This window comes from Pyxicephalus adspersus, chromosome 9 (assembly GCF_032062135.1).
Source record: "Pyxicephalus adspersus chromosome 9, UCB_Pads_2.0, whole genome shotgun sequence".
In the NCBI taxonomy this organism is placed as follows: domain Eukaryota; kingdom Metazoa; phylum Chordata; class Amphibia; order Anura; family Pyxicephalidae; genus Pyxicephalus; species Pyxicephalus adspersus.
This window is the reverse complement of record NC_092866.1, coordinates 8446157-8470816: the sequence shown is the minus strand read 5'-3', so window position 1 is coordinate 8470816 and position 24660 is coordinate 8446157. Positions and strand designations below refer to the sequence as shown.

The window sequence follows — 24660 nt, the reverse complement described above, 5'->3', positions numbered from 1 at the left end:
ACTTTAAAGATTTTGAAAAGTCTAATGAAAACACTGGGGATTTGTGGTTAATCAGGGAAGACAGAGGACTGTGCAGTCAGCAGAGCTGTCATGTCCACAAAAGGCAAGATGACAGATTATTAATCTCACAGCTGTGGAGCAGAGACATTGTAGGCCGCAGTTCCATCCATAGGAGCAGAAATAGATATCCGGCATTGCTATAGACCATGAGTCAGGCTGGGACTGGCAGCTGGAGGGACCCTTTTTAGAAAATACTGATGGAGCACATATGATTGTTCTCATTTCCTCCTGCAGCCAAACATCCTCCAGACTTCTCCTGCTCATATGGTTTTACAAGCATCAGACTGGAAAACTGATATACTTCAGTTTTTTGACGAATGTGTTAAGTGCAAACCATTCCAGGGAGAAACATGGAGTCATTGCTTGCTTGATTCTTCAAATGCTTCTTGCTTCAGTGTCTTCAATTATTAAAGGGTCAAGTAACTTAACTGATATTTTAGTTATATGTGAAGCCTGATTGGCATGCCATTGGCTTCTTATGTGCCATATTTCCCAGACCTGTCCCTGGCCACATGGGACTTTTTGATATCCCTTTCCTTTGTTCCCAGCTCCTCCCCTGGGAACTCAGAGCAGAGTTCCCACCAAAAGTGAGAAAAGTTGGCTTAACTTTTCAGCATCTGCAAAGAACAGATGTGTTCTTTTTTTGTATTGAATGATGCCTTTCAATTTTGTTTTTAAGTGACCCTGTCATTAAAAGAAAAACATGAAGTCCAAAAGGCTCCAATAAAGGTGGACAGGTTATAATTTCCTAGACTGGCACCCATCAATAGGAATTTACAGCATCTGCAAAATGTGCGTTAGAATGGTCACTTGTAGACCCCATCTTGTAAGCGGGTGATAACACAGAGTCAGGATTAGGGTTGTCCATCCCTATGGAGGAGTCATTAAGAAGCTTGGTCTTGGTTCTGGATAGTCAACAGCTGGCAGAGTATGACCTAAAAACTGCTACAGATGCCACCCAATGCCCCCCCGGCGAAAACAGATCAAAAGTGTTACAACCCGCCTGTACAATCTCTTCATTTTTTGCAATATTTATAATATGTCTAGGTCTCTATCATTGGATATTATTTTATTTGATTGAATAAGTAGGCCAGCCTACTAAACGCTGGTTGCCAAATGTAATAGAGCTTGTACGGAGATGGCACAATAAGCTTTTAAAGATTGTGGCCAGCTTTACACAATTTCCCAACCATGTGGAAAAATGGGTACAGATTTGTGGAGAGATAGGGAACTTTGCAGGCTATAAGCATGGTGGAATTAAAAAATTTAAACAAGTATTTTAATTAAAACACCACAAATGTCCTAAATACCACAGTGGAGTGGTGCAGGGTCAACCACCATTAATGAATTGCTGTACGAGGACAAGACAGGTTTCCATATTGAACCTTTGGACCAAAAGTCTATGTACTCACCATCTTATGTGTCTTATGTGTTCTAATTCTTCTAATTCTAGTTTATTTTTCTGCAGGGTGGTCACATACTATCCCCTGACAGGCTCTCTCTACCATCAATGCCAAGTCGCGCCTCCATGTCTGAGACCTCGGTGACTAACCTGCTGTAAGTTTGAATTTTATTTTATTTTAGGGACAATGTATTTGTCTAACTTTGATGTCTTTTCTCTGCTTCTCACCCCTTAGCAGAGAAAATGGTAGCAAGGCATGTCTGGACCTTCAGGCCATAGACACAGTGCGCAGTGGACGGGACAGGGAGGACGCAGTCATGCATCATGTGTTGAAAGGAGGCCTCTACAAGCCACGGCGCATGGTAAGACCTAATTAAATGCAATATACTTTCTCTGAAGAGTTGCTGTAAGGGTAATGGAAGATCTAAAAGGAACTTTAATAGAAGATGTGTCATACTTACCTGTCCATCGACCCTTGTCTTTTACCTTAGTTCCAACACCACAACCTCTTCTGAAAACCTCCAGTTGCCAGTGTCCCCTGATTTGTGTCATAGTTTACTAGAAGAACCACCATGAACCGGGAGATCAATAGTCCTGGCATTGCCCATTCCTTGTCACTGGAGTATCATTCACCCACTAAATTAGAAGTCTACCCTTTCAGCATGGGGGTTACTTGTTTTTGCCCACCCCTATTGAGGAACGATAAAGTATTGCCTAACCTTGTCACACGCACGGCTCCAAAACTTTTCTAGTGCTGCCCCGACTCTCTGGAAGGGTTTTCTACGCACTATTTGGTTTGCTCCCATTTTCTGCTCATTTGAAGGAGCACTCAAAACCCAACGCTTCAATCTCACCTACCTGTCTTCTTCTGTCTCCTAAACCCTCACAATTTACCCACCATTCCATAACTCCCCTCCTCTTGTGTGATACTTCCCCTTCCTCTTGGTTTTTAAGCTCTTCTGGGCTTCTGGGCCTGTCATTGTCTGTCTGTCATTTGCAACCCTTATTTAATGTACAGCACTGCGTACTATGTTGGTGCTATATAAATACTGTAAATTATTAATAATAACTAGGATTGCAGGAGGACTCTATTTGAAGAAAATCAGATAATGCTAATCACTAGCTGTATCAAGTGATCTTTATGTCTTTATCTTCTACTCTTGCAGTGCAAGTCAAGCTACAGCCGTCATTTTATGACGCAGGATGAACAGGAGCGCCAGGAGAAAGAAGTCTTTCAACAAAACATGAAGCGGAGACTGGAATCGTTCAAATCTACCAAGCACAACACATGCATGTCCAAGTCCCGAGTCAAGAAAGATGGACGCAAGAAGGTAAGGAAATGGACATGTGTACTTACTGTATGTGCCAAACAACTTGTCAAGGGAAAAACACGTAGGTTCTTATTGCTCACCTCTGCTGAAAGAACTGGTTACCTTACTGTGATGCTGATGGCTTCGATGTATGGAGATAAAGATCTAAGGCAGGGGCATCAAACTCTGGCCCACGGGCCAAATCTGGCCTGCAACGTCCTTTTTTGCCCCCCAAAGAATCCTAAATATGATTTGCAGCTGGCCCGCCACTTCATTGAAATAGATCCGCTACTACAATTCCCGGCATCACTCGCATCCACAGACCAGCGGCCTCTTTGCCTATGCGTGGCCCCACATTGGAATTTTTAGGCGCAGGGAATTATAGTACCGATGCTATTTCAGTTTCAAGTTTGGCCTGTCACTTTGTCTAAATTTTTAATTTTGGCCCACTGTGTATTTGAGTTTGACACTTTTAGACCTGATATTGGAGCCAGTGAGGCATCATAACAGCCGAGCAGCAGGCACTTTCAAAAAGTCAGCAATAGCAGACTTTGCATTTCAGATAAAGAGGCAATACATTAAAATTTAAGTCCTGCTTAAGACTAATATCTTTTGGTGTAAAGTATTTTATTAGCTAAACCTTTATTGTTATTTTGTTTTCATGGAGTGGATAGGGGTTAGAACTAATATGTCCATAGTATTGCCCACAAGCCAGGACCCAACCCACCAGGGTATTTTGCTTGGCCTGCAAGCAGTGGTGGTGGACTTGCGCAAAAAATCAGCTTACAGTTTCCTGCTTTGGCTTACAAACAGATCCAACACAGGGAATCTTCCAATATTTGCTTGCTCTTCTGGGCTCCAGCAGGTGAGATGATCTACAGCAGAACATGGCAAAATAAGTAAGCTTTAGCCAGTAGTGAGTCAATGTATTATCAGGTGTGGTCCAAACTGACAGAAGCCTAAATGGGTCCAGTTTCATTGGTTTCATGATCCAGGAGCAGAGCACAGGGAACTCAAGAACAAGGATAAAGAACTGAAAAGACTGGAGGGACAGCCAGACATCCAGAAAAGGAATTTAAAGTGGAACTTTCAAGAAAAAAAATATCACTTCCCTTTACAGGAGAAAAGTCCTCGGCCCTTCTCCTTTCTGGCACTAATGGAACAACAAGCGTGGCCATCTTCTTTCTTTTCTTCTTTCTTGTTCTTCTTCAGGTTCTTCATCACATCACTCAAACTTGCACTGTGCAGGCATGATATTGGGTGATGTGCCTTCCTGCAAATGTTAAAGAAATTGCGTGACATCAGGCACCTTTTTTTTATTAGGATAGCTCCTGATGACACATGCCCAATCTCAGGTATGCACTGAAGGAGCAGCCTACAGTCTCCTGGAATGTTTGAAGCATGTATCCCAGGGGGCTACAGGTTTCCCTTTCAGACTTTTCTGCTGTAGTGTTAAAAACGGAAGGGGAGGGTTCTCGACAAAAAGTTTTTAAAAACTATAAAAACAATGAAAGAAGTGTTGTAAACCAGATTTCAGGGCTTTTAAAGTGTGGAGGGATTTCCTTCTTGAATCTGTATTGTGTTACTTCCACTTTCCCTCGGTTGATGAATCACAAGTCTTTCAAAACTTCAGTGGCAAATTTTAACCTAATTGGTGGCTTTGAGGAATTTCCTACATTTTGGTACATCAGGCATTATGTGTGAAATGCAAGAAGCCTGTGATTGCAAACTTGCGGTAACCATTTGGTGAAGACCCTTTCCTGCTTCGGCTGGGTTCCTGTGCACAAAGCCAGCACTATAAAGACGTGGTTGGATGAGTTTGGTGTGGAGAATGTTAAGTCGCCTGACCTCAACCTTATTGAACACCTTTGGGATGTGACGGAGCACTGATTGTGAGCCAGGTCTTCCCATCAATCACAGGCTAAATGAATGAAAATGGGCACAAATTGATATTTTCACAATTAAATCATTCCGCTTGTCCCCATTACCTACTTTTCTCAACGTAGAGAAAAAAGCAGATATTTAGCTAAACTTGAACTTTTAATTTTAACCAAAATTTACTTAGTAGTAAGTTCTTAAAACTACAAAAGTAATGTAATGATGAATTATAGAGGAAGCTGAGTTTCAAATTAAAGATGAGAAGAGAAAATAAGACTGAATATGGTGGTGGCCTTGGATAAGTTTACACTGGGGTTGAGAAGTTGAACAATAAAGGACATGCACTCTAGCTTCTAGGACACGCCTGAGCTTTCATTGTAGCTCAAAAGCTGTTCCAACCATCTATGTGACGGTAGGATTGCATGTACCTATCCAACAATTTTTTCTAAATCAACAGCCAACTTAAAATGTGGAAAATGTGAAAAATTTGGCATCAAGTAGGGTTTTATTGCAGAAACAGAAGGCAATGTCTCTTCATCAATTAGCATTCTGGCTGCCCTACCTGTCAAAATTTGCTCAGCTGTGCATGCATAGGACTTACGTCATCCTTGGCAGGCCAACCAAGATGGCCAAAGATCGGAATGGGAAGATCAGAAGAGAAGGAAAAAAAATGGTGGTGCAATGGAAAGGGGCATAGGTGAGTATACACTGGGTTTAGTTCTGCTTTAAAGACAATTTAGCAACAGCTATATTTTTATGTGTTGAGTTTATGGACAGCCCCATCTTTGTTCAGGCAATCATGATGATCATCTACTTCCTAAACTGATACGTTAGCTAAGAGGCAATCATATAAATCCTGGTGCCTGAGCAGTTCCTAGCAGACTCAGATAAGCCCCTGCTGAACCTTGCTTGCAGAACATTGATGCACACAGCGCTGCGTAATATGTTGGAGCTATATAAATCCTGTTTAATAATTGATGAAAGCATCTTAAGCTAGGCAATGTCACAGGACTGGAGGTCCAGAAGGACCATTCCTTGGTCACTTTCTGGTCTAGATTGTAATCTAGAAAGTGACCAAGGAATTGGATTCCCAAACAGAGTTGCTTCTGGCAGCAGGGGAATGCAGACAGCTAACTTTCTCAATTTACCCTTGAAGAAGCCAATAGTCGAAACGTGAAAAAGAGATGTTACATTTTTCTTTCATGCGTAATATAGTTTGCTGTATAGACCATAGTCATGGATCCTATGAGTGTTTATTTGGACATGACTGAATGTTGATACACACAGTGTACTTACTGTTTTGTATGTTCATAATTGTTAAAATTGTTGATGACCTTTAATACAATTTAGGCTACACCCGCTTTCTCTGCATTTTTCTTAGCTCACGGTGTACACCAGTATTTATTGGGGTTGGCGCCATTATCTATGTTGAAGGGAGGAGTTCCTTTTTCCTTTCCCCTTGTTGGTCCTTTTTGAAAATAATCACTATTGTTGTGTATTGATATTAATATTGGACATATTCCAGCAAACTTGTAAAGGTACCAGAGGTCCTCTTTAATAATTGATCTTTTTTTCAATTCTCCAGACTGACATAACTCATTTTTACTTGGGTGAATATTTTATTACAATGCTGAATGTTGGTACATTCTGTCTTATTAAAGGCTTTGGTATATTTTGGCAGCAAGACGTGTAATGCCGTACGAGTGCTGTTTCCAAGGCTACCTTCTGGATAGAGGAGACGTCTGCAATGTATTTATTTACAAGCTTGTCCTATTTACGTAATTGTTCCATACTGAGCGCTGCCGCTCGGTTTGTTAGCAAACGGTAATTCAATCTGCAGATGGTTATCGAGTCGGATTCATGTCAACATTATTTTCCCACTTCTCAGTGAGTAACTGAGAGAGAAACCTCAGGGTAACCAGCAAAATGGAATATTTAGGTCCAGCCAAGACATACGTATAACGAGATAGTATTTAATTTGTCCTCATTGCTACTCATTTCAGTTTACATCTTCTAATATTTACCCTTTTACTGGGTCGGCTTTGCAGTCATACATTCATATATGGGCATGGCCAAAAAAAGTCATATCGTTGCACCTTATGTAGATTTTGCATTCGTTGTGTTTTCATTTCAATACGCTTGTGAAATATCTCAACATTTATTTTCATCCAGAGATGCACTAATTGTTCACCAAGATGTTGTATTGATGATGGGAGAGTCGGAGCGTTGTGTAAAGTTTCTCCAGCAGATCCCAGAGATCTCAATGGGGTTCAGATCTGAACTCTGTGGTGGTCAACCCATGGGTGAAAGTGATGTCTCATGCTCACTAAATCACACTCCCAATATCAGCCCGATGAATCCTTGCATATTCATCTTGGAATATACCCATACCGTCAGGGAAGAACAAACCACAGATGGAAAAACCTGGTCATTCAGTATATTTAGGTGGTCATCTGACTTAATTTTTTGGGCACAATACTAAACCTTGACCTGAACAACAGAAGCCACTCCAGATCATAACACTGCCCCTACAGACACCCCGGATTATTACACTGCCCCTACATGCACCCTAAGATCATAACACTGCCCCCACAAGTACCCCAGATCATAACACTGCCCCCACAGTCACCCAAGGTTATATCACTGCCCCCACAGGCAGCCTATTATTATTATTATTATTATTATTATTATTATTATTATTATTAAACAGGATTTATATAGCGCCAACATATTACGCAGCGCTGTACATTAAATAGGCCTAGATCATAACACTGATCCACAGGTACCCCAGAATATAAAACTGCATCCACTCACACTCCATTTCATAAAACAGACCCCCTCACAACCGAGATCATAACACTGTCCTCACAGATACCCCAAATCATACCACTGCCCACGCAAGAACCCTAGATCATACCAATGCCCCAACAAGCACCCCAGATAATACCACTTTCCTCACAGGCACCCCAGGTCATACCACTGCCCCACAAGCACCCAGATCATACCACTTTCCTCAAAAGCACCCCAGATCATACCACTGTCCTCACGGGCACCCCAGGTCATACCACTGCCCCACAAGCACCCCAGATCATACCACTGTCCTCACAGGCACCCCAGGTCATACCACTGCCCCACAAGCACCCGGCACCCCAGGTCATACCACTGCCCCACAAGCACCCCAGATCATACCACTGTCCTCACAGGCACCCCAGGTCATACCACTGCCCCACAAGCACCCCAGATCATACCACTTTCCTCAAAAGCACCCCAGATCATAACAATCCCCCCACAAGCACGCCAGATCATACCACTATCCTCACAGGCACCCCAGATCATACCACTGTCCTCAAAAGCACCCCAGACCATAACAATGCTCCCACAAGCACCCCAGATCATACCACTGTCCTCACAGGCACCCCAGATCATAACAATGCTCCCACAAGCACCCCAGATCATACCAATGCTCCCACAAGCACCCCAGATCATACCACTGTCCTCACAGGCACCCCAGATCATAACAATGCTCCCACAAGCACCCCAGATCATACCACTGTCCTCACAGGCACCCCACATCATAACAATGCCCCCATAGGCTAGGGGACTTTTGTTTTGGGCAGAAGTGTATATTGTACCAATCACAAATCATGCAATTCAAACAGAAGTTCAACCTTTAATGCGGCCCAAACTGTACACCGTCAGTCACATCAGGCTAAATGTTTGAATTTTCTTCAACTTCCACAGAATGTACATTTGCATAATAAAATAATGAAATGTAATATACTGCAGAAAGTCAGAATTTCCAGTGTTTCATGAAATATTGCTCTTTTTTTTCCATGCCTCATTTACTGGCAGAACCATTGCCAAGATAACCGTGTTACATCGGCAACTTATCACCGTGTCTGGCCAATACACAAATCCTTACAGGAAGATTCCAGTGGATTTGTTTGATGGGAAATCAAGGTCACTTTCACCACTATGATTCATTCCTTCAACCGTAAACTATGTTTTGGCTTTACATACTATAAATCCCGTGCAGTATTCTGCTTTGGTTCTATTTCATGTACAATTACCAGCCAGACATGTGAAAGAGATATTGCCACCATGAGAATTGTTGATGGGCGGCAACTTTTATTTGTTTCCATTGACCAAAATGTTATCTACAAAGAGGAAATTGACTTCTACATGCAAGGTTTGAGCCAGCCATAGACGGGAATAGGAATATTTAAAACTATAAATGGGATAATTTGATATTGCTCACAGTCATAAATCATCCCATCCATCATCTTAGGTTCACCTCTCAGGCTATCCTTTTGGCCAAAGAAGCCACCTAGCCCAGTGATGGAAAATAAGGGGTGCAGGATGGATGAGACCAAGCATGACCGACACTGTTTGCATCATACAGCGTCCCCAGATTTATGACACTCCAGTGGTTTGAATATTCCCAAAAAATTAGGGGAATTTTTTTTTTCTGGTATAGATGTAAATTTGATCAGTATAGACCCTGCCACGTTGACCATTCGGAGTAAAGTTACCTGTGATCTTGTAGGAAGAACTAGCCACTTGCTTACAATTGGTTAACATCTTCCTCCAGCTGCTTTGGTCTTTGGTTTTGGAGGTTGGGGCATGGCATCTTGAGAGGAGGACACATCGGAAGCTTACTATGGTATTATCATTTCATAATTAGTTGACAATACCTTTGGTAAAATAATATCTGGTGTTCTTGTCCTGAGGACCCTCATTAAGGTATTTCCTGTTAAAGGGTAACAACTTGGTTTCTTTTTGTTTTCCATTTGTGCTCCTGCACTCTTAAAAAGGAATATACAGGAAGCAAATTTAACATTGCTCTTGAAGGCATGGTTTCAAATTGTCATCTTCAGCAAACCTTCAGCAATGCCATGTAATTATTTCTGTGCAATGCCATACCATGTATGCATGCAAAAGTACTGTACACAGCGCCATTTTGTTCTAAAGACAAAGGATGAGCGAGTGGCACAGTGCTGAACTTTCGGCCATAGGAAAGTACAGCGGTCACGTCTGCTAAATCATTCATTAATCTGCCAGGACAGATTGATGAATGATGTCAGGGGACCACCGGACATTTTTGCCTGAGATGAACACATACGTTGGACAATTGCCACTGGAAACAATTTTTTGTGATCATTTCTATAACCAGGAGAATGAGAGAGAACTGTACACACAGCCCTGTTCAATTCTGGAGAGGGAAGAAGAGCAAGCGGCACCCAGCTGTGCTCTCCTTCCATTATAATGTACAAAGGTCAATACCAGTTGGTCCTTCATAAGAACGATCTTGGGGGGTGTGTACACATGTCAGATTTTTGTCTGAAACAAGCGTGACCATTTTCGAGTGAGAATAAACTAATGCAGCCTTAGTCTTGGGCAACAATAATCTTGCATGTGTACATAACTTATGATCAGATCCCCGCTGTTGCTCATATATTTAAAGTATTATTGTACTGCAAATACATGTACATGTGACAGGGTCTCATTAACATGAAAAAATGTATTTAATTCCGCTTTTAGAACACACAAATGAATGCCCATAGCTTGGCTACAGGTTCACTTTAAGGCAGCAACAACCAAAAATACATCCGAAATACATCAATTTCCCACCAGTGTATTTAATGGAGAGAAAAAAAATGAAAGCTTTGTGCCGACATGTGTTACTATAAAACAGGCCGTGCAAACCTAAAGGAGATTTATCTTCCAGACTCAGGAGGGACCCACCACGTTGTGCCTTAATGGCAAATGCTAAGTCAGCAGTATGGAAGCACAAACTCTCCTTGTTAATCCAAATTCCCTCGTACCCAGAGCTTGCCAGCGCTGCAAGAAAGCCAGCCAACTCCACGTTATTGGGAGAGCGGGAGACGGGTCCTGTGTGTATGGTGCCATCAGCCATTCTGTGGCTGCAGTTTACAGTCATTCTTGGAGTCAAAAACCCTCATTTCCTGCGGGCTCCAAAACTTTACGAGCTCCAAAGTGCACCCGCTAACGGGCTGCCGCTGCAATATAAACTATCGATGAGGCTCGGAGTTGAATTTTCCGCTGAGAACTTGCATGGTGGTGAAAGCGTGATAGATTTTCAGTCTGGTTTTAATATGCTACCCCCCTAAACCCCCACCGCAGTCTGGAGCTGACGCAAAGCATGCATTGTATCAAAACCTTGATAATGATCCCATGTTAATGCAAGAAATACAGATATTGAAGGCACAGTTTCTATATCATAGTGCAGTTACAGATGCCCACTGATGCCCATCATTGTGGTACCTTCTCTTTTATTTCACCCATCGAGGCAGCCATGACAGGCTCTCTTTAAAGCCCACTGCTCTCCACCTATTGATTACCTACCTTCGCCTCTCCCATTTTGTGTTTGGAGCAATAAAATAAATGTGGATCATGTGACCCTTTTGCTTTTCTCCTAGATATAAGCAGGGAATTACTAAGCCCTGTTACTGCCACATAGTAATTAAAGAGACCCTGTCACCAGTTCAAAAAATTGCATGTAACAACAGAGAAAATTAAATATTTTCGATGCCTGATACCCTAGCACAGCTACCACTGTACATTTCTAACTTTTTACACATGGGAAACTAGAGCCCATATTGGAAAAAAAGCTGGAGGTAGGACATAGAAGGGGTAGTACAGCTGTCTTGTTTTTCTGATGTGTTGGGGAGATTTGCTCCCACTTCCTGTGTGGTAACTGGGACAGGAAGTAGGCAGACTTTCTTAAGTAGAGTGGAGCAAGTTTAGGACCTCCATCAAGTTTTAAATGGCATATGTTCTTTAATACTAGAGGCCTTTATTATGGTCATGGACACCAATACTGAGGGTTTTGATTGTATCCACTGACACCAATTCTGGAGTTATTACTATGGTCTCGGACAGCAATACTGGGGGTTATGAATGTGGTCACCAAAACAAATACTGGATGCCATAATGGTGGTTACTTATACCGGTGCTGGGTTTATGATTTGGTCATGGCACAATTTCTGGGGAGTTTGATTGCGGTCATGATCACCATCAATGGAGGTTATGATTGGGTTCACCAACACCAATACTGGAGGCTTTAATGGCGGTTACTTATACTAGTGCTAGGTTTATGATTGTGGTCATGGCACAAATTCTAGGGGTTATGATTGTGGTCATGGAACAAATTCTGGGGGTTATAATTGTGGTCATGGTCACCAACACTGAAGATTTTAATTGTGGTCATCAACACCAATACTGGAGGCTATAATGGCAGTTACATATACCAATGCTAGGGTTTATGATTGTGGTTATGGACCTGAATTCTGAGGGTTATGATTGTGGTCATGGTCAACAACACTGGAGGTTTTGATTGTGGTCACCAACACCAATACTGGAGGTTATGATTGGGGTCAAGGAGACCAATACTGAGGGTTATGATTGTAGCCAGTGACACCAATTCTGGAGGTATTACTGTGGTCTTGGACAGCAATACTGGGGGTTATGATTGTGATCATGGCACAGATTCGGGGAGTTATGATTGTGGTCATGGTCACGAACACCAATACTGGAGGGTATGGTTGGGGTCATGGAACAAATTCTGGGGGTTATAAGTGTGGTCATGGTCACCAACACTGAAGATTGTAATTGTGGTCATCAACACCAATACTTGAGGCTATAATGGCGGTTACATATACCAATGCTAGGGTTTATGATTGTGGTCATGGACCTGAATTCTGAGGGTTATGATTGTGGTCATGGTCAACATCACTGGAGGTTTTGATTGTGGTCACCAACACCAATACTGGAGGTTATGATTGGGGTCAAGGTCACCAATACTGAGGGTTATGATTGTAGCCACTGACACCAATTCTGGAGTTATTACTGTAGTCTTGGACATCAATACTGGGGGTTATGATTGTGATCATGGCACAGATTCGGGGAGTTATGATTGTGGTCATGGCACAGATTCAGGGAGTTATGATTGTGGTCATGGCACAAATTCTGGGGATTATAATTGTGATCATGGTCACCATCACTGAAGTTTTTGATTGTGGTCATCGACATCAATACCAGAGGCTATAATGGCAGTTACTTATACCAATGTTAGGTTTTATGATTGTGGTCTTTAATATCAATGCTGAATGTTTCATTAAATTCACTGGCACCGATTCTAGGCACTCTCAGTATGGCAAGTTGCACCAATGATGTGTAAATGCAATGCACCTCAGAACATAACTTAGCTCTTTATTATTATTATGCAGCCTTCTGAAGGTGTTGGGGGTAACAATGAAAGCCCTCTTTAATTTTTAAGTTGACCACCCTAAAATCTGTTGTTTGCAAAAGCTAAAAAAAAAAAGAAATCTTAGTGTGAAAAAAACACTTTGTCCAATTAACCAGTCATTTTTGCGTTTTCATTTTTTCGGTCCTGAAAATAATGGTGTGGCCAAGGCGTGTCATTCACCTCCATGCAATGATCAATATAATGTCCCCCTTCCCTCTCTCTTATGAGAAGTGTAGCCAACCCTGTGTAGACCCATCAGTCTCGGGATGAAAGCGTTCCTCCTTTCAAATAGAAAACATGAACTTTTATCAGCTGAATGACGCACTGATCACTAACCGCCATCTACCCAAAGGCAGAACCAGAGCAGAGTTTATTTTCTGTAGATTTCCCAACTAGTGAATCTTGGCTGAACCTTTCCAGCTCCTTGCACCCAGACTGGCGTATGTCCCCGGAACTCGCTCACACACATGGCCTCTGTTTCTAATAAAGACAAAGACTTCAAAAATCATTGTTAAGTGTCCAATTAAAATCCAGCCAATTTTTTTTTTTTTTTGCAACAAAGACAAATAAAAAATCTGACGGGTTGTAAAATTACTCAGAGAAAGCTTTTCTCTGCTGCTGGTAAGCTACACAACCGAGTCATCCACAGGCCAGAACTTGACAGGAGCAACAGTAGGCTGATGAGATCATCTAACTAACACTAATACATACTAATACATTTTTAGTATTATAGCATTTGTGATCCCAAACACTCAAATCCTATATACCATATGTACTCGAATATAAACCAATAAAAATATTAGATAATACCTACTTTTACCTGAAAAAAACAGGAAATCTACATTGACTCATGTATAAACCTTGATCCATTGCTGCTAACATTTAAAACTGTAAGCAATAAAAATGCCAATTACATTAATGTGAATAAATACATCCATGGTGGGTTATTTTTTAACATTTATTTAAAAGGGAAAAAATGAAAATCACATGAACTCTGTAAAAAAAAAATTTTTATTTTACAGATTAAGGTTAGTTTGGTACTTTTGAGTTAGTTATGATTTGGGTGATTGAGTCACTTGTTCTTCAATCAGGGGTCCCCAACCCCCTGTCCGTGGCCAACTAGGCCCTCTAAAAGGTGGACCATGGCTCTGTGCCAGTGCACCCCCCAGTGGGGTCAGGAGAAGGACCCCCCCTTTGGGGAGCGCACCAGCCAGAGCCGTGGACCATGTCTCCTGTATGCATCGCAGGCTCAGGGCAGTGGGCAGGTTCTAGCATCATGAAATAACTCTTGGGGAAGTTTCTTCTCCTTTGAGTGACACACTGCTTTCTGTGCATGCGTGGCCCAGGGACTGTGCTTTTAGTGGTCCACGCACTCCAAAAGGTTGGGGACCACAGTCTTAAATTATCTTTTGTGCAGTATTGTTGGCTACCAGTAGATGGTGCTGTGTCTTCATGTAAAGAGTGTAAAAAAACTCCAATAATGTCTTAGATGGCTAGAGTTTTTTACATGCTTTACATGAGGAAACAACGCCATCTACTGTTCTGACCCAAGTATAAACCAGTATTCTTTTTCTAATGACAGTTTCAGGTTCAGAAGCTCAGTTTTTCTTGAGTATATCATTACGGTTGGTATTCAAATTTTTGTTTTCACTCCTTTTAAACCCTTATCTTACCTTGTCGTTTTGCCATGAAAGCACTTCCTGTTTTGGTGTGACAACTTTCCCCCAGTTGTGTTCTTATATTGTCACCCCACCACTGGTTAATGCTGCAAGTAGCCTTTCTAGCGCACATTAACACGACAGGGCCCTCCATCAGGAAAACAGTCTGGACTGATGATGAGCAGCCAAAGTGCATGGAGACAGGAATATGCTGAAAGAGACTAGAGGAGATTACCAACACAAAGATATACAACAATTTTCAAAAAAAACTTTGTCATATGGGAAAAATGGTGACTGTTGACACACATTTAGAGTTTGCATCTACTTTAAGCTCCTGGAGGTGAAAAGATTATCTGCCCCATTTACTGGAATATTTGATTGATTGCTCCAAATTGGGATCCTGCCCAGTCGTCCGATGACAGCTAAGTAAGTTTGTCTTTCTCCGGATGAGGGGCGATGATTAGAGACTGTCATCTCTGCTCCGCTGAGTACACTACAAAGGCGCCTTTTAATCTTTTGGTGCAAAATGGACCGTGACAGTGGACTGGATGGCCATGCTAGTCCCGGGGATAAACAGCCACTAAAAATGGGTTTAAGGTTTCTTTATGGAGACGAAGATAGATACAGGAAGCCATGAAGAAGTTTTTCTCAACCAGAGTTCCTCCAGAGGTTTCAATGGGTTCATTGAGCAATGAGCAGTTTGTGCCTCTCAGGTCAGTATAGGTGACACCAATGATCTTTTTTTGTTATCTGTAAGGGTGACATTCTACCCAATGGTCAGCAATGTAAGAGGAATTCTTCCCACTGACCACCGAGCTAATATATTGTGATCTGTGGATATAGGAATTATAGAAGCCGTTCCATGAAGACCTGAAAGATATTACAAGTGTTCTCCCTTGTTATAAAGATTGAGAAAGGCTGATCTAAAAGATCCCAGTAGTGTATATTTTGCAGTGTATACAGACCTGTAGAGCCTTTTAAAGGTTCCCTGTAATCATGGCTGTCCGGTGGCAGTTGCTCTTTACAGGATACCAGACTCTGATTGGACAGCAAGTCAAGTCAGTAATAAACGGAATGGTTTTATTGGGGCACATAAAGGTAACATAGAGGTGCTCACTTTCAGAACTTTAAAATAGTGAAGAGGTTTTCTTTAAAGCAGAACTAAACTAAAAAAAATGGGAACAGGAATTTTCTTTATTGCAGAAGGGACAGGCAATGTCTTTTCTGCAATTAAACAAACTTACGTGCCCGTTCCCACTCTTAGGGTAGAATCCCGGCATAGCTGGCTGCTGGGAATGAATGAACTCCTGTGCGCATGTGTCATTAGCCATCAAGATGGACAAGGATTCCAAACTTAAATGGATTGAGGTGACTGGAATTTATTAAAAAAACTTGCAATTGCGCAGGTAAGTTTATTTTATTGCAGAAAGGATATCACCTATCCCTTCCTCAATAAAGAACCAGCATTTTTCAATTACTTTTTAAATTAAGTTATTCTTTAAAGGGTTAGTCCACTCAAAACGGATATTCCAAATTTTGGTAAATGCTGAGTGTTCATTTAAGCCACCTATTGGGACACTAATTCACTCGCCAGGATCCCCCTACAAATAAATAACCCCTTTCCCAAGGACTGGCCCTTTAAACTTGGGTGGGCTGCCCCCTTTCATCATCATAATAAATTTAATGGACAATTACAACTTCCCTTGTATTCATTTTATTACAATAAAATATTGTGCAATGTTGGCTTTGTACCTTTGTAGAGTCTGTTCCTTTGTCATTGATTTCCTTTATGCTTTTAGCGGCGATGCTTTCCACCTGTGATTGTCTCAAGTGACAATTTAACGTATCAACACATCCTGCTAGTTGTAGAGGACAGGGGTCACTTCCATTGTTCGGGAGCTCCTAAGGTCAAGGTTTTATGCCTGCTCTGGAAATGAATATCATGGTCACCTGACCAACCACGTTTGGCTTTCCCCGTCTTCAAAGAAAGCTGATTGCACAAACCCAAGAACAAAAATGTAACATTGCAGTTTACTGCACCTTAGATGTGGTGGCTGCATTAGCTTTCTTTTTCCTTTTTATTTTTGTCTAGTGGTCCTGCCAGTAATGTTCTACCTGTCCTAAAGTGACAACACTCCCTGTATTGTATCTGTAAAGAAGCTGCGTTGTCACCTTAGGACTAGACACTTTTTTACATAGCTAAGGGTTTGTTTGTTCCAAAAAGACAACAATGTAACAAATTAGAAAGATATCAGCTCACAAGAGTTTGAGCAGGATCACTTATTTTTGTGCAGCTTTTTCATTACCTAAAATTGTCTACATATACTTTAATAGCTCCCATCTAATTAAGTGCAGACAGTTCATAGCTTCATTTTAAATATGTATTTTTTTTTTCAATTTTCTTACCTAGAGAAAACTTAGCGTGGAGCTCGAGCCACGGAACACAAGGCAAAATAAAGCTGTGAGCTGGCAAAACACAGGTAAGATCAGAACATTCAATGGTGTGCATCTTGAAGACAACTTTATGAATTTGCTGTTAGTTTTGGAGTAGAGAATGGGTATGCCTAATGCACATGAGCAAATTCCATGGCAATTTTGGCTTGGATTGACCGGTCTGATTGATTTCCCAAAACCATATGTAGGATAGCCTACCTTTCCGATTGGATGTGGGTGGCATGATGGTACATGCCAATTGGATTCACTCAATTGTTCATGCGCACAACACAAATTTTGATCTATAATTACCAGTCTATGTAATCCCACATCCATTTGAGGAATGTAAAATTGATTTCTCACAACCAGGGGAAGTGTTGGATTCACTTAGAATTACCATGTTGTTCATCAGTTTGAAAGTGGAAATCGGCATTGACTCAACCCCCCCACCCCCTTCCCCATCACTAGGGAACCCTTTCCAAAAGAGTCATGAACAACACCTTTTGTTTGCATGGAAAAATCAGAACCTCTGTTTTGGACTCTTACTGTATTGGTGCCGATTTCCTCTTTTTTTTCTTGCCCTGGTGTCACCAGAACAGTAAGTGCAGAAAGCTTAAATTCTAAAACATAGAAATTGTCTGTAGCTGGGCATAACTATTTTTCTGCTATGGTTGAGGGTAAATGTTGGCAACATCCATATTATTATTATTACACAGTATTTATATAGCACCGACATTTTATGTAGTGCTGTACAAAGTCCATAGCTGTGTCTCAAAGGGGCTCACAATCTAATGTCCCTACCATAGTCATATGTCATTAATACAGTCTAAGGTCATTTTTTGGGGGAAGCCAATTATCCTAACTGCATGTTTTTAGAATGTGGGAGGAAACCGGAGTACCTGGAGAAAACCCACACAAACACAGGAAGAACTTGCAAACTCCATGCAGATAGTGTCCTGGCCGAGATTGGAACCTGGGACCCAGCACTGCAAAGACCAGAGTGCTAGGCTCGTGATTGATACAGTGACTTTGAATATGTGCTCAGAAAGAGACTGAAAATAAATAGTTTTAAAAATCATTCAGAGTTGTAAATGAAAAACAGAAAAATAGTGATGATTTGCAAAAATGGTCTGGCCACGTCAGTTCACAAATGGGAGGCTGGGCTTGGCAGTGCATGTGGAACTGAACAAAAAAAATGATTTGCTACAATGAAAAGTTGGAAATGTTAATGATGTTTAAACAATATCTAGAAATGTACACATTATGGTATGTAAGTGTGCCTAGACACTCCTGAGCCTACACCCTCATAGCTGTATATTGTCCTGTGAGATTTGGTGAAGGTATTGCTACTACTGCTCAATGTTCTCCTTGCTGGAGGCTCTGACCTACAGAAGCAAAGCCCTGCCTCTACTAAGATGGCCTCCTTCATACAAAGACAGTTCAGTATGGTATGGTATGTCCATAATGGGGAAGTTTAGCTGAGGGAAGATCACATGGAATATAGTTGACTAGTCAAAATTTCCAGCGTTCAGTTCCTCTTTGATAATTTACAGTATGGAGCACATGAATAGTTCAAGGCAAAACTGTCATAAGAAAAATTTGGTGGTTGCCAGTTCTGGCCTTTGTAAATCAGCTCAGAAGACCAAGGTAAGAAGTCCTGACCACCTTGACCTGGGTTGGTAATTCAGAAAGCCAAGCAACCTGCATTTTATATTCAATACATTTTATTGGGTGTAGAGTTTGTACCATGATTATCAACCAAGGTTAACAATGTCTTCTTTCTCCTGACCAGCATCTATTGTGATAACAGCGGACTCAGAAGATGAATGTTCGAACATTGAGGTAGAAGAGGATGAGGGTATCACATTTGTGGCTCGAGCCACAGATGAGATCCTTCAGGGAGTTACCGTATCAGGTAAGAGGAACTGGATACATTGAGAAAGAAGATGTATAATCTTTCACATTGGACCTGATGTATTAAAGCTCTCGAAGGCAGGAGAAGATACACTATCATAGGAGAATCTGGGAGATCCAGCAAACTGCAATGGATTTCTCAAAAGGCACTTGTTATTAGTTGGCAAAGGTTTTCAATCCTCAACCAGATCCATTTAAGGTTTGCTGGGTCACCCAGGTTCTCCCATTACTGACAAATTTCTCCAGTCTTGGAGGGCTTTCATAAATCAGGCCCATTGAGTCTTCTGCCCATATTTGTCAATGCTTGAGGACTAACAAAGATTTGATGTCCACAGCAATGCTGGGAGTCTGCCAGAGTCCTCGCTTCGTCCCACCATCTCCAACCATGGCCGAGAAGGTGCTTCCATGGAAAGGAGACCCGGATCAGAACACAGTGTGCATCTCTTCAGAGACTACAAAGATTGTCCCTGTAGACCTCAAGAGATCTTGGAAGCAGAGCATCTCTTCTCTTGAAAGTATCGGGTCTCCTCCAGCTCCTGACCTTCAGCCTGAAGCCGCCAGATGTTTGAGACAAGACCTCCGCAGTCCTCCTGGCCTTCAGACTCTCCCAGAGACCTGTAGCTGTTTTCCTTTTGCTAGTTCCCCATTGCAAGGTGGCAGAAGCCACCGGGAACCAACAGACATCCAGCAGCAAGAACTACAACCCCTAATGCCTAGGGATGAGGTTTCTGGACATAGTCCTCAGCCTGCCAGACACAGTCATAGCAAAAGGCTGTTACAGTTGCATCGGCCTTCTAAAATCTGATACAGAGTTGGTGGCAAAAGTCTGGCCAAGAAGAATTTGACACATCGGTGTAAGGGGGAAACTTTGGTCTTTCGGGTTAGGATTATCCAAAGTTATCTGGATGTTTACATAGGGAAAGAAATGAGGATTTGGAGTATCAGTGTTAACCCTAAACTGTACAAACATCCACAGGGGCATATCTCAATATTAAGTCCTAAAGTAAGCCTGTGATTTACCTATTTATGGCAAAGCAATAGGTTCTTTTTTAGTGCCTCCCTCTCCAGCAGTACAGACCCACCAGTCCTCCATTCCCACCAATCTAGTCTAGGCAAAGGAACAGGTGTGCTTAATGATGGGGTCTACCAGTTGTACCGTAGATTCCTAACCATGGCTGCTTCTGGCCATTTTGGTGCCCTTAGCAAGCCCCATCCCCTAATAGTTGTTGTCATTTGTGCCTTCTGCAGTGCCATCAAAAATTTAGGATATAGTATATGCAGACAGGGTAGCATTTTATAAAAGCTCGAGGTAGTAGGATTCGGCGCAGGTTATGACATTTTATCCCAGTCCCATTTTAAGCAGCCAAACCCCAGTATTATATTAGATATTACCCCAGCCTGGCATTTGATATTTTTAGTTTTGGAAAACTGCTATTTGCAGCAGATCCTAGTTATTAGTTATAAATTGTAAATACAAATCAAAACAGTTTTTGTATGTCCTAGCCAATAAGCCAGGCTTCAATTAAGCCTCAGACTTGGTTGACTATGGGAGTCTTGCCATTGCCACATATGATCTGCCAGATCAGATGTTCTCTGCCAACGTTCCTTTTTTGTTCAGTGTGTGAAATCACTGAAAGTGACCAGTGGGGAAGAGTGGCTGGGCAAAGGGTGGGAAGAACATTGCCGGCAGTGCACAGTTTTATAAGCAACTAGTTCCAATCTGTGTAAGGAGCTTCTTAAGCAGGTCACTTACAGCACTTAACCATTCCCCTTCCTACTTCCTAGAGCCACTGAACATCAAAATACCTGAGCAAATTTCCATGCTCACAAAATTACAATTTGCCCCAATTTGCACCACCAATGTGTCAGCCCCCAGGGTGCCGGGAAAATGTGACATATTCCCCAATGCTCTTAAGTATTGGGTTTTTGATGAGCTGCAGTAGCAGGTCATGGTATGGAAGAGTAGGTAAAACCAGCTTGCAGGAAAAAGTTCTAAAGTCTAAAGAAAACTGGGATCTGATTGGCTACTGTGGGTTGCTGCAGTTTGCACATCCTTTTTGCAATTTGCACTGCCTTGGGCAGACGGACCCTTCCGGTCTGCATGCTTGTTTGAAGACCAGCATTTTTGTGAACCTCTAAGTTCTTTATAGCAGTGGGACCTTTATGTACAGAAAAAGGTAAATAGGACTGAATTGCTTATAACTGTAAGCCAAGCATGCATTTTCATGACTGTGAATGAAAACGTTCCTATTTTATTTAAAGTTATTGTTCCTTACGTCCATGGTTATGTCATTCCACCTTCTTGGTACTTGTTGATGGAGTGCTTTCCTGGTCCATGTGTAGAAGAGGAGGTCATAGGGGTGATATGACCAAAGCAATAGAAAAGTGCCAAAACAAACACTTTGTAACTTCTATGTTGTGAGTAGATAAAGCTATGAAGAAACATAATATATATTACACACTAGGGACCAGCTAATTATTGTTACAAACAGCTTCGACTCTGGCTTTCTCTATCTCAGCAGCATGGGGGGTCCTCATTTCTACTTTTTACATGTGTAGTAAATTATTACTTCTCTTTTAGATATAGCATTGGGGAGCGTTTTGCTCTTTTTGCTAATAAGCAATCAACAGCAATCATGGTGATTAATACAATTAGAACACAAATCAATTGGGATATGGCATCTTTATTTTTTAATTTTCAAAATGTTCAAGGCTGAACCAGATTTCATGCACATTATAAGTTAAAAGTTTGTGGACAACTGATCATCACACCCATTAAAGACCCCAATCTATATTATGGGCATTAACAGAGAGTTGCTCCTACCTATTTTGGAGCTAAAAGAGCCTCCATTCTTCTGCAAGTTCTCCACCAGATGGGAACTTCTCCAGTGGGACATTCTCCACCAGAATTTCAAATGTGTCTGGGTAAATGTGTGCCAGTGTAGCCAAAAAAGATTTTGTGAGGTCACGTAATAATGTTGGGTGCAGGAAAGGAGAGGGAGGCAGGCAGTGGGGGTGGCTTCCTTGGGTTCTTGTCTCATTCCACTATCTCCAGCCATAGAAAAAGGTGCTTCCATGGTAGGGAGACCCAGATCAGAAACTATAAATATTGTCCCCGTACACTTTAAGAGGTCCTGGAAGCAGGGAATATCTTCTCTTGAGAGTATCAAGCTCCTGACCTCCAGCTTTATGTGGCCAGGGGATTGAAATAAGATTCCTCCAGTCCTCCTGACCCTCAGACATTCCCTTAGAGTTGCAGCTGTTTTTCTTTTACTAGTTCTCTATTACAAGATGGCAGAAGCCACTGGGACCCAATAGAAGTAACAACAATTACAACCCTTAACAATAATGATTCTGGACTTAGTACTGGATTTCAACCCAGTAGACACAATTATATCAAACGGCCCTTACAGTTGCTTTGGCCCTAAAATTTGTAACTTCAAGTAATATTGAAGTTACAATATTACTTGAAAAGAACAGACCAAGCAGTAGGCAAAAGAGGTGTCTTCCTTGGGCCCTTCAGCGGTGGGGGCATAAAAACTGCAAGACCTGCAATCTTTGCAGCTGACGTACTTCAGATTTCAACTCATCTAGGATGGCACAATTTAGGTTTTTTGCCATGGGTATTAAAGGACACCACTGGTTGGAATCTGAGTTCCAATTAATTCTAAACTGTTCAATAGAATTGAGGTTAGGGCTCTGTGTAAGCCACCAAAGTATTTCCACACCAAACTCTTCAAACCATGGAGTCATGGTAGACCAGTAAGGACCATCGCGTACAGATACCACAGGGTTGGAAGTGCCCTATTGTCTTTGTAATCTGTAGCATTAGACTCCTTGCCAGGAATACCTAAACTCAATAATTTGGAGGGGAATCCACATTCCTTAGGAAGTCTTATGCTTGGGTGTCCACAAACTTTTTGGCATAGTATGTACATTTATCAGGTAAAGTAGAGAAACTTTTTAATTATCCAAGACCAGTGCTACATATTCTTTTTAACTTCAAATAAGTGTTTATTCAGCTCATGTCTATGTGCTATAAAACTTGTGTCAGGCCAGTAAATAAATTACTTGATAGGGCTTTTTAGGTCTTTTTTACATTCAGTTTTATAGGACCAAACAAGAGTACTAGAAGCGAGGATCAGATGTGTGTAGGTTTTTCAAAATAATGTTCTGCCTATATATTACGTTACAAGTCAATAAACAGCTGTCCTTGCTCAAACTATAGCGTGATAATGTTATTTAAAGTAGTCATTTGTTGTCTTTTAAAAACTACAGTTTGTATTAAAATTATTCCTTGTCATGGACAGTGCAATTCCTTTGGGTGACAACAATCTATTTTTGCGTCCCACTTGTGGTTGTGTTGTCACATAAACTTCTGATGACAACATTCTGGGTTCACATCTATATATCTTCTGCATAGATTGTGTGTTATGCTGTGCACTGATATTCAGGGGCATCAGACAGCTCAGTGATTGGAATTGGGTGCCTATCGGAGGGCAGCTCATAAAACTTCTATGCCATTTATTTGATTTACATTTGCAATGCAATGCATGGTAAACCAGGTCAGCTGGCAAGGTATATTGAAGTGTCGTTCAGAATGAATGGCATCACACCAATGTCTGGTAAAAGCTTTGCCATGCTATGTAGTAAAATATTTGGTGCTGCACAGCTCTGCAATATAAACCCAGCCTAACCCACCCACCGTTGTTACATTAGAAACCCTGTCCTGAGAGATGCAATCAACGCAAACATATCAATGCAGCCATTGATTTCTGGAGTGCATGTAGGCATAGCTGCTGGAGGGTGCAGGAGATCACCAGCACTGAGATGCAACAAAAGATGAAATAAATAAATGATGCTTTAGTGGATTGTTTGCAATCAATTGCATTTTGTAAAATTGGGTCCTTTTCTCATCAAAGTCATTGCTTACAGTGCTTTTAAAAAAATGGATTTAGCATGCTGCAGCAGGACTGGGTGTGACACAAAGTAATGGCAAGGCAGGTGCCACATGCCAGTTTAAACAGCAGCGGTAGCGGCATTGTGAGGGCAGGGGGTGGAAGGAGGCCATGTGCTGCAGTTCAGCCAAAGGTTGCAGCACCAGGAGAGGATTTGAGGAACCTGATTACTGTTTTTCTAGCCTCCCTGTGACTCAGTATGTGTGTGAATATAAATCCCCAGCTTTTATAGAGGACTTGTTAAATACCTTGTCACCACCTGCACAAAGCCCGCACTGTTGACTTGGGCAGTGTGAATTCCCCCCGCTCACCCCCAACCTCCTCCTGGGCAGCTCAGGAAACTTGAATATTACAGAAGCTACAAAGAACCAGAGAAGACCTGACCAATTTCTGATCCAAGATTTTAAATGTCTTTAAAAGGCAAGGAAGGAGCCAAAATCTAATTACAGAAAAGGGTTAGGTAAGATTTAAACAAATAAATCAAGCCTTAAAATTTGCTGGCCCTAGACATGTTTTTTTGCACCAGGCCACCATGTTGCAGGAAGTTCTGTGATTGCTAGAAGGTAACTGCCAGGCTGTCATGGTAATCCTCTGCCTGTAAAGCCCAATTTTTTTTGTAATGGTGCCACAGGAGTTGCTAAACTGAAAAATAAATCAGCTCTGGCTGCAATCTTCACCTCTTCTGCAGTGCTGTGCTTTACAGTAACTGCTTCCTACCACTAGATGTCCTAATTTTTTTTTTTTTTTTAAATGGCCAAGACTTCTCAGGTCAGTGCAT

The 24660-nt window shown here is 41.6% G+C and overlaps 1 protein-coding gene across 1 annotated transcript in view; it reads left to right on the top strand.

The window, feature by feature from the left end:
* Positions 1-23266, top strand: part of SLC9A5 (solute carrier family 9 member A5) — a 77165-nt gene extending 53899 nt beyond the window's left edge. The window contains exons 11-16 of the mRNA XM_072422484.1: positions 1529-1617; positions 1698-1824; positions 2629-2793; positions 16988-17057; positions 18803-18925; positions 19260-23266. Coding sequence (XP_072278585.1) covers positions 1529-1617; positions 1698-1824; positions 2629-2793; positions 16988-17057; positions 18803-18925; positions 19260-19729 — 1044 coding nt within the window. The 3' untranslated portion in view covers positions 19730-23266. The remainder of the gene's footprint in view (positions 1-1528; positions 1618-1697; positions 1825-2628; positions 2794-16987; positions 17058-18802; positions 18926-19259) is intronic.
* The last annotated feature ends 1394 nt before the right edge of the window (positions 23267-24660 follow it).